At 43.8% G+C, this 11,167-nt stretch overlaps 2 protein-coding genes across 2 annotated transcripts; both read right to left on the bottom strand.

Annotated features, from left to right (window-relative positions):
* Positions 1-1,267: 1,267 nt before the first annotated feature.
* LOC103627556 (protein TRANSPARENT TESTA GLABRA 1) lies at positions 1,268-5,708 on the bottom strand. The gene is made up of 2 exons (NM_001323373.1): positions 4,439-5,708; positions 1,268-1,421 (listed from the first exon to the last, which is right to left on the bottom strand). Exon 1 carries the CDS (start codon positions 5,502-5,504, stop codon positions 4,443-4,445), a length of 1,062 nt encoding a protein of 353 aa, NP_001310302.1. The 5' UTR covers positions 5,505-5,708; the 3' UTR covers positions 1,268-1,421; positions 4,439-4,442.
* A 745-nt stretch (positions 5,709-6,453) lies between these two features.
* LOC100285351 (pale aleurone color 1) lies at positions 6,454-10,249 on the bottom strand. Its single transcript, NM_001158243.1, has 2 exons — positions 10,081-10,249; positions 6,454-6,832 (listed from the first exon to the last, which is right to left on the bottom strand). Exons 1-2 carry the CDS (start codon positions 10,192-10,194, stop codon positions 6,683-6,685), a joined length of 264 nt encoding a protein of 87 aa, NP_001151715.1. The 5' UTR covers positions 10,195-10,249; the 3' UTR covers positions 6,454-6,682.
* Positions 10,250-11,167: the final 918 nt, after the last annotated feature.

Raw genomic sequence — 11,167 nt, forward strand, 5'->3', positions numbered from 1 at the left:
ATACACTAGAACAAACTAGTTAGTCCAAAGATTTGTGTTGGGCAATTCAACCACCAAAATTATTTAGGAACTAGGTGTAAGCCTAATTCCCTTTCACTTCCGCCTTTAGTCAATTAGGGCTATTTTAGGAGCCATAAAACCAGAGAGAATTGGAGAGGCTAAAATTATGTTCTTATTTAAAATTGAATAATGAGGAGATTTTAGTCCTTCAACCTGGTTTTTGGACTCCTAAACTAGCGCTTAAGGTGAGATTTCACCCATGAGTCCATGATCCAATTGCAGTACTACCCTTCACATGTTACTGTCCGGCTGGCTGCTAACAGAGGCTTTCAGTTTTCAACCGTTTATCTTCAATCTCGAATTTCAGCTTACGCTCTTTCTTCAGCTACTAGCTTCATAACCTCTTGTATGCTGTAGCCATTTGCATACGAAACTTCTATCTCAAAAAAAAAACCTTGTTCGGTTATAAGGAATAAAATCTTATCATGAATTTAATCCAGATCTAGATTAGATGAATCCATATCTCACATCTAATCTCATGATGGGATCAAATCATCCATCATTTAATTTATGTATCTCCCAAAACTAGTTATTCTTTTAATCCATTTAATTTATGTATGTCCCAAAACTATTTATTCTTTTAATCCATAGATTTTAATATAAACTTGCGCAATGTTTTTATGAATCTATGTCTTTCATAGTTTAAATTATTTTCAAGATTATAATCTATGATGGGTTTATCCGTATAAAAAAATTAAGTAGACTTAGATTATTTTAGAGTATGGATTGTGACATGGATTTAATTCCAATCTATATTAATCCAGAGTTGGATTGATCTAAACTAACAAGGCCTTGATTGCAAGGTTTTGTGTACCTCATACCAGGTCAAGTAAACAGCTTCAAGATCGCCTATGATGCATTGGCATTAAATCGTCACAAGATCAAACCTATGGTACATGACAGTTCGTTTCGAAGGGATAATAATCTATTAAATCAAGATTACATGGCATTACATGAGAACCAGTGCACTTGGCCTAAACCTTGACGAGTTCCATTCACAGGAAGTTGAAGTTCAGAAACAAAGTAACGGAGCAAACTGGACTACTGGAGAGCAGAACAAGGCCGAAACAACAGGAATGGCCAGATGATGTTATAATATTAGGCCAGTTCGGAAGTGAGTCAAAGTTAGTACCTCTATATATTTCTACATTCACAGGAAGTTCAGAGATAAATCTGCTAGCACATGTAGCATTTGCTGAGATTTAAGACTTCATTCGCTAGACAAAGAGGTAGCAACCTGGAACAGATATGATTCCTTGCTTGCCGGAGCTTAAGTCAAGAGGTTTGCCAACACAAGATTACAAGCAGATGGTTTCCAAAGTCCCAGGGCTCCACACAATCGAGCTTTCTTCAGAAAATTTCTGCATCGCAAGGAGGAGCTTTTTCATGTGAAATATATAGGATATTAATCAGCAACACCATTTCTTTAGGAGCACTAAGGCAAAGGATAGCTGAACGTAAGTTCTTAAGAACTATTTCAAATGCCTGGCAGTTGAAAGAACAATGTTCAATCTTGTGAAAGTTCATCATCATATGATAAATGCAGCCATTAGTGATTGCTGTTTTCAGGAAACAAATTTAAATACCAATGGAAACACCGGGTAATACGAAAGGTTGCCAACAGTACAGCAACCGTAACTAAGAGGTAAACAATATGAAAATGCAATATCATATAACAATAATGTAATATAGATGGACAAACTAACCTAGGAATCAATAATAAAAATCTTATCTTAAGAGCAAAGGGCCAGATGATTGAATTTCACAAGACAACAGAGGATTAGGTTCAGGATTTTGTAATTATAATCTTCAGTAAGGGAAGGAAAATTATAGCCTCAAATGGGACAGTCCTGACGTAAAACATTTTCATTGCTGGAAAAGTGGGAATGGTTGTTTTTTTAGAATTTCCTTTACAATTTCGACAAGTCCCAGAGCTGCAGTTGTATTTTCAGAATATCTTTTACTGTCTTATCTAATCTGATCATGAATAGATGCTGGGGCAGAGGATACTGACACAGCAACAGCTACAGTATGCAATGTGCAAAGGCAGGTCTGTTGAAGTGCTTTCATGCTAATTACTACTATACAAACCGTGACACAAACGAGCAACGCCGTTTGTCCACGTCACCGTTTTTATTCTTAGCCACCGGATCCTATACCAACGGCTATCACACGCACTTCGCATACCGGATACAGGAATAGCCTCTCCTTGACTAGCCATTTCCCGAAGCATCCGTTGACAGCTCCCAAGGGTCGCGTTGCTAGAAATCTGCTCCCTTGCTCTCACAACGCTTCATCGCCAACACCGAGGCTTCTGTGATTCCTCGGCACCAACGCCGAGGCCTCCGTGAATCCCCGCAGCAGGCACCATGGAGGAGGCGGCGACCAAAGTGGAGGCAGAGAAGCTGGAGGAGCAGCAGGGACGACACGCCGCCGGGGGCAAGATTGTCGCCGTTCGCCCACAAGACTAGGTGCGCCGCGCAGCATTCCCAGGAGCGAGAGGCGGCATGCCGGGCAACGATTCATCTGTGCGTGGTTCATGTGGGGGTCGGACGAGCGAGGGTGTGTCGTGTACGCGTACACCGTACGTGTGTACAGCGGCGCCGCTATTGCACATTTGCGCTTGATGTTGCAAGGGCCGTTGAGTACCTTACTACCTTCCCAGCCTTGCCCAGCAGACCTTTATCCACATAGACTTGAATCCATCAAACATACTGACATGAAAGCCATGGTGGCGAACTTTAGATTGGTTAGTCTTACACCAGATGATGGGAAGTGCATCTCCGTAGACCATAGACACAAGACTTGCTGGCACTATTGGGTACCTTGCGCCAGAGTATGCAGGTGAACATTCTATATTTTCTTACCAAGTTCATAGATGCCATGTTCAATTCAGTTGACAATCTAGCACATTACATCTAACCTACAACTACCTGTAATAATATCATTTAAGGGTTAAATATTAATAGCTTTCATGTGGAATGATTTCATTTCAAAGACCAAGCAGTCAAACACAATACATAAATGCATAATAATATAATGAAAACTTGCATATTACCATATTTCCTCTAAAAATGGCAATTTTGTAGTGATGATTATATTGTAGAAATCAGCTAACTTACTACTGTATTTTTCTTCCCTGGACCCTGGTGCATGTGCACACCCTTATAATTTGGCATCGCTCCTATGTGTAAGTACGTACTATTGGTACTTCGTACTTTAACCTTGAAAAAAAAAAGTTTGGTCTTCTCTAAGACTAGAAATTTATTGATTCTGTGCATGGAACTCAGCTCCTACATACCACATCAATGTAATATAACATTTAGACTGCTCATTCTATTATATTTTCAGTCTGAACTATCCTGATACTATAAACAATTATAAATTTAGAAATTTTAGCGCTTCTATGTGTATATATGTACATATACATGTTTGAAACTACACAATTCTATATCTTTTATAAACATATCAAGCAACACCTTGCGCGGAGCGCGAGCAATTTACTAGTTGACATTATGTTTAACCTATTTATGGAACCATTTACCTTCATTCAGCTAGCACAACACTAGCCTGAACTTCCTTGGTGAAAACTGGACCTTTTTCTCAAGTTCACAAAAAGAGTGTTCAATTCAGGACTGCATGTTTGCATTGGAAAGTGATAACATAGATCACCAATTATATATCGATTTAGCTTAAGTTCCAAGGAATTTTCAAATAAAGACGAACTTATTCTAAATTCCTCATACATGCATTTACTAAATACTGTATTTAGCACTTATAATCAGCACATACAGAAAAAGAAAGCAGCTCGTGTCCTTGTGGATAATTCATAATAGATGCGCAAAAAATAGCAACTTCCAGGCTTCATAGGACTAAAAAAATTAGGTTACCATATATGGTAATACTGACAGAGTTAGCTCTGTATGAATCTTCAGTAAAGTTGTACAATTACACTACCTCATGCCAATGTGTAACAATGTGCGTGATAGTCTTTATACCCCTTTTGGATGTAGATGTTCAAGACTGGAATTGGAAATAGGAATTCTAAATTCTGCTGTTTGGCTGGCTAAAGAATTCAGAGCTGGAATTAAAGTTCAATTCCTTGGAATTGAACTTTAACTAAAAAGTGTCTCTCACAATTCAGATCCAAGATTCTAGGTATTGTATGGAATTGCAATTCCAGATACACCCAAACAACATATTTGTATTGAACCTCATTTCCAATACTAGACAGATAAGGTATTGGATCTAATTCAATACCAACATCTCCAATATCTACATCCAAACAGACCCTTAGTTAAATCTAAATTTATTGACATAATCAACAGAAACTATATAGAAATGAAAGCATCAAACCAAAGATCACCATGATACCAACCTTGTCAGACCCTAAGAAGCTGGACCTTGTTCTCAAAGGCGATGGCCATCCAGTCCGGGTGCGCGGCCGCCCACTGAAGTTGGTTTATTTCGGCGCCTGCATCGTACACTAGCACAGGATCAATCCCCTCGGCGGGTACAGCCGCCGCCGTCTCAGGCAGTTCCCAGATCAATGCTTGCCCGTCGTCCCCAGCCGAACAGAGGTGCCTAGTGGCTTGCGGCGCCCACGCGACTGCGTTGGCGCACGCCCGGTGCCGGTGCAGCTCGGCCACCGGCACCCCGGGCGCACGTATGTCGAGCACGACGACGGCGCTGCTGTCCATGAGCAGCGCGGCCATATAGCGGAGGTCAGAGCGGTTCCACGCCAGCCTTAGTAGCGGCGTGTCGGGGCGGGGGCTCTCGTAGACGATGGTGGAGTGCTCCTTGTCCCGAAGGTCGAAGACGCGGACGGAGCCGTCGGCCGATACGGAGGCGAAGACCCCGGCCTCCCCCCAGGCGATGTCGTGCACGGCCTTGTCGTGCGCGATGAGCTGCGTCTCCACGACCCCGCGATCGATGTCCCAGACGGTGCAGGTGGTGTCGATGGAGGCGGTCCCGATACGGCGGGGCTCGACCTCGTTCCAATCGAAGGAGGTGAGGGGTGCGCAGAACTCGGAGGAGGCCTTGCGGTTGTCGAGAACGGAGCGGAGCTCGGGCGCGGGGGCGGTGTCGGAGAGGTCGTCGAGCGGGGTGTGCCAGATGCGGAGCGTGTCGGCGGAGGAGGCGAGGAGGGACGGCGCGGCGGCGCGGGGGTTGAACTGGAGCTTGGTGGGTGGGTAAGGGTGGTCGAAGGAGAGCGCCGGGAGGGCGCGGAAGGAGGCGGCGGAGGGGCGGACGGGGTCGAAGGAGAGCAGGGAGACGCGGTTGTGGAGGTCCTCGAGGAAGCTGCCGGAGGCGAGGACGGGCGCGACGGGGGAGAAGGCGAGCGCGTAGATCGAGTGCGGGAGCTCGCAGGTGAAGGCGTGCGGGTTCGGCGTCTCCGGCCCCGACGACGAGGCGACCGAGGACGGCGGCTTGGGTGGGTCCATTGAGTGGAGAATTCGGGTCGATAGATGTGGGGGCGAAGCTGCGCGGGGGCCGATCCTGCTGGGACTTGAGAGGTGATAAAAGGAGCGACGCGCGCGTGCGAGCGGTAGGTAAACGGCGGCCGGGCACGGGGGTTGAACGATGCGGGCGGCGGCTCGCCGGGCTGAGGACTGAGGTTGTGCCGTTGTGGTAGAAGTGGAACTGGAACGTGGGATGACGTGGGTAGAGTTTACCAAAAACCAGTAGTCAACGAAAACGGTTTACCTCTAGGAAACCGACGGTTTTTGCTAAAACTGAACGATTTAAATTTTAAATTAAAAAACTTTCGAAAATCTGTAAATCAACAAATCAGTAAATAGTTAAAACCCGGTTTTCGTCAGTTTCTAAATTTTTCGACCGGTTTATATTCTTCAAATTAAACAAAAAAATGCTGATTAATTTTTTACCGGTTTTTCGTTGTTTTTACAAAAATGCTGATTAATTTTAAAAAAATAAAATTAAATATAAGATGTACCAGGAGAACACGTGGTTATATCATATTTTTTATTTTTTTATAAAAAAAATAAAAAAATACGTTTTGGACGAATTTTTAAAAGTCGACTCGAAAACGTTACCGATAATGGGAATCTCGACCGGTTTTTGTAATCCTTCCCGGCGACGAGTCAGCCGTCGTCTGGTCAAAGTTTGTTGCCCATGTCACCGGATCCCTGGTCAGGTCATTTCGTGGACTGGGAATCTTTGGTTCGTTTCTAGCGCCGGGGACATGAGTTCGTCGACGTCGACTCCATGGTTCATTTCTAGCGCCGGGGACATGCGCATCTCATCCTGGCAGGATGCGCATGCTCAGATAACTTTGATGAAGAGCACGTAATCGACGAATAACAACAACACATCCTTCACGATATTCGATAAGGCTTGGGCAACAAACAGGCATAAGAAGCATACAACATTAAGCGAAACAAACCACATGATGAGCATAAATTAACATCAGAGCCACTTAAATAGAGCACGTTTCTCTATTACTAAAGCAGATAGGTGTACAAGAAACCTGAGTCTATAGGCAGACTTTTTTTTTGAATAACCAAGCATCAAATGTCATTGTATTCCGACAAGTCAAAAAACTCATGGCGACATTACTCTCACGAGCGATCTTCGAAACCATCTCCTTATTCATGTGATCTTAGCGCTGGGAAGTGAACAATGCGCGGCTGACAATACCAGTGGCCTCAATGTAGCGGTCAACACAACGTGATATGCAGCTGCTCTCGCTTCCACTCAAGCTTGATCCTGGCTTGGTCACGCACTTTTCAAAGCACTTGTTCCCGACGGTCTGCAAGACAGATCAACACCACCTGTGAGCTTAAGAAATTTCACCATATGAAATGGCAGGAATTTCCTAGATTCATCCTTTTGCGCTTTCGTGTGTAATCTTTGTTTATTTAAGTTTGTAGAGGCAATCAGCATCATCCTATTTGTTTTTTAATAAAAACTTGGCAACATGTGGAAAAAAGACTGGCAATTTCCTAGATACATCGTGTTGTCCCCTCAGGGCTGTGAATCTTCCAAGGCAACTAAATAGTTTTTAAATTCGCTCATGTGACCCCCAAAGAAGAACTAGTCAATTGTTCGGGCTCAACACATTGCACGTGACCCAAGGCGAAAAATTAATACTGGTGGCACAGAAACAAGGAAGAAACTTCCAATATAATTGGCTAATTGCATGTATACTGCTTGTTATGTCATCGTTTCAGGCTGAAAGCACCGCCTCAACAAAAAAATACATTTTCCTCAAAAAAAAATACATTCACTCCATTATTAAACACAGCTGAAGAAGAATCAACCATGGCCAAAAGGTAAACCAAGCTGATATCAAAAGGATAAAGGCACACAGAATGATAAATGCCTCCGATTGGGACTTGGGGGACAATCGGTAATTTTGGATCTCATAATACTTGGGGGTTTGTTTTGTTTCCAGGTTTTGTGTGAGCACTTTCAAAGATGCATAACAAAATGTCAATTGGAATTGAAACCTAACACCATCAAAGCTTAGGCTATTCTCCCTGATTTTGGTTATTGTTGTAGCTTTGCCATCCTGTTGAACTAGAATTTATTTTGACCCAAATCATCACGCAGGATGCATTACCCAAAGTCAAGGATGGACAATCCGGTACTATCATGACACAGGACTTCAGATATGGTGGTATATGTATAATGTATAATAAAAAAAAATTAAAAAGAAGTTGATTGAAAGGTTATTCTGCAACTTGATTTGCTCGCTATTGATTTAATAAGTCTCAGAATATACCTGATTATTTGAACCTATGTATTGTCAGGAACAAATGGGGTGCGTGCAGTGGGTGGGTTCATAGAGGTAATAAGGGTTCAGGATTCAGAGGTCTGCAAAGAATCTAATCTAAGAGTAAGTGGTGTCAACAAAAGTACCAGAACTATTTTATATTTTTATTTATTAAATCATGAAAACGTCCTATACATGTCTGAGTATCTTTTCCTGACAAGGGAGGAGTATCAATTTTCGAGAATTTGGAAGTATCCGCATATCATATATGTTAGCCAAATGATGAGGGTTCCTAGATTTAGCTTAGTATCTCATCGCAGCACTTCTCTTGTACTTCTGCTTGTAAAGATAATCCTATTGCCGTTTCTCTAGAATGAAAGTGACCAAATGTTGCCGTTCTCTGGAATAGAAATGGCCAAATGTTGTCGTTTCTCTGGAATGGAAGTGGCCAAATGGGCCAAGGTTCGGTTCAGGAAAAATAAGGATGACAATTTAAAAGAAATTAAATTCCTAACAAACCAATTGTTCTCTTGGGTATCGTTTCGGCAGAAGTGGAAGACACTGCTCATTATGCCACCACTACAATGGATGAATGATTTTGTGTTATGGACTCCATGAGACTGGCGACCGGTCCTAAACTTGTTTGATCTGTAGCAATTGTTGGTGGTTAGTGTGGTTGATGAGTGGACATCTATGTAAATTTGTTCAGTCTTTGCTTTATGCTAATGGGGGCTTCATGAGTAGGATGCTACCGATAAGCTATAGTTAGCTAGTAATCCAAGCATGTATAAAAAGAATGTTGTAAAACTCCTTATTGGCTTTGAATACGAACAAAGAAATATCATATTCCAAAAAAAACAATGGCATAAAAAACACAGCATGGAGTAAAAATAATGCTGCAAAACTCTTTATCGGCTTTCAATATAAGCAAGGATAAAAAAATGGAGGCACACAGAGGTAGAAGCAGTGTTATTAAAACAACGTTTAAACGACAAAACTTTAATTAGAGATTGAATTCATGTTTTAGCGTTTTGGCGTTCTAAACTGTAAAACGCAGTGTTTCATGCGTTTTAGACCATTAGCTACTTTTGGGTTCAGTCTGTTATCTACTTTTGGGGTCCAATCCGGCTCATGGGTGAAGTTTTGGTAAGCCACTAACCTCTTTGTTTTGATATTTAACTTAATGTTATTGTCTCAAATTATGATATATTGGTATTTTTCCTGTGTTGTTTAAAACTACGTTTAAACATTGTTTAAACGTTTAAAAGTCAAAACTTCACCCATGAACGTTTCAACGTTTTATCGTTTTAATAACCTTGGTAGAAGAAAACAATGTATTTAAGCAAAGTATGTATTAGAAAACAAACAACATGCAAAACATCAACATATTAGAGGGAGGGCAAGTACAAAACTCGGCTGGAAGGGGGAAAGACCGCCCCCACGGTATTATATTAAGAAGAAGCTCAATTAGAGCCCCGGCCGAGAAAGGTCACGAAAATTGGCTCCCCGTTCAGCATGAGGGTCCACCTCCTATAGGCCAGACTATGGAGACTAGGGGGTTGAAACAATAAGCTTATGTCTGACTGTAGGTGACTGTTTGGGCCTTTTTTAGCATGCGCTAGTAGTTGCACTTAGTTAATGTCGTTAAATGTCTGCGAGAAAAAAGAGAGGGAACTGGAAAATTGACTAGAATTGCACCAGAAAGGAGCTGTTACTTGTTCAATTAAATGTCAGCCTAGCTCTGGCTACCATCAATAGTCACTACAGCAGCATATAAGCATTACTTCACCATTTTTACCCTAAACAAGGTCACCCGTGAATTAGGTTTTCAATCCAATGAAATCACCCCCAATTAATATCTTGAGTACTTAGCTTAAATGAGAGGCCAGCTGCTCAATAGAAACATAGAGCTTGACATTTTTTTCCTCGCATTGATAACAGGGCACCTCCCTCCCTCCCTCCCTCTCCCTCTCTGAGTGCAAGTGCAACCATAATAGCTAAACTGCTATTGCGCCCAATCGCTCCATACAATCTAACAATAAAAAAGAGCTAAACTGCTATTGCGCCCAATCGCTCCATACAATCTAACAATAAAAAAGTAGTAATGATTACAAGAAAAAAACAATGATCCCCAGATCACTCCCCTCAAGCAAACATAGGTATCATATGAGAAATCAAGAATCTCAGTCCATCAGTCAGAGCAACCACAATCTAACCATCCATTACATATTACGAATAGCAAAGGTGGCGTCAACAGAAGAAAAGGTTGCGAGAGATTTGACCTCGAGAAACTCCTGCGCGTAAGCCTGTGCGAGCTGCGTCTTGATCTGTTCCATAACAACGTCCGGGTTAGCGCCGGGACCTGACGACGACGGCGAGGACGAGAAGGAATCCATGGCAGGCCGCTTCGCCTTGCTTGCTCCCCAAGTCCTGCGCTGCGCGGGTGGTCGGTGGCTGGCTGCACGCTCTCTGTCGCGGAGGACTTTTTGCCGAGACGCGGCTGGTTATACTTGTCAGGGGCGGCGGGGGAGCAGCGGAGCAAAACCCTAGCAAGATGGTCGGGTTCGGCGTAAGAAAAGAAAGGTTCGGCCCATATTCACGAAGAATGCTCGGCCTACGGAGGACCGTAAGGCCCATGGGACTTGGGTGTGATTCAACTATGCGCAGGCCGGTCTATTCAGATATACATACCCATTTCCATTTGCACGCTGTGGGTATGTTGTCGCCTTACCTTTGTTTTGTTTTGTTTTGTTTTGTTTTGAGACCGCCTTATCTTGCTTCAGTCTGAATGTTCTGAGGCATGAGCAGATTTGTAACGAGGGTATTTACAAGAAATAAGCCGCTACTTTGGACTGTAATTATCGTATGCCCTCGGATGACGGTCTACTCTCACCAGTGCCTCCGTTGCATCAAGTGGTACAGGTGCAGCGAAGTAAAATTAAGGGCGCGCACGAATGAGTACAAGCTGGTGGGGGCTAACACACGGCTGCAGACTGTCGCGCCCGGCTGCGCCGCTGTCCTCGCACCTGCCTCTGCCCACGGTCCACCTCGAGCCATCCAAATACATCGCTCAAGCGTCCGTGCAGGTGGGCAGAGGAGCATGGGGACGGAGGAGGACGTCGTCTCCAGTCCCCCTCAATCATGGCAGCAAACAGTGTGGGCGTCGTCTCCACCCACGGCCGGGTCGCCGTTGCCACTCGCTACCCACGCACAGGGAGAGAGAGAGAGGAGCAGCGCAGCCGGCGACAGCTACGCCTCTTCGTGCAACGAGCCAACGCCGCCCGGGTCCCACCGCCTGCCTGGTGCGGCTGCTGGTGGGCTTCAGTTTGCAGCATTGGGCTGATCTGGGCCGGCCTGCTGCCCCGCTTG

This window comes from Zea mays, chromosome 5, assembly GCF_902167145.1.
Source record: "Zea mays cultivar B73 chromosome 5, Zm-B73-REFERENCE-NAM-5.0, whole genome shotgun sequence".
NCBI lineage: Eukaryota > Viridiplantae > Streptophyta > Magnoliopsida > Poales > Poaceae > Zea > Zea mays.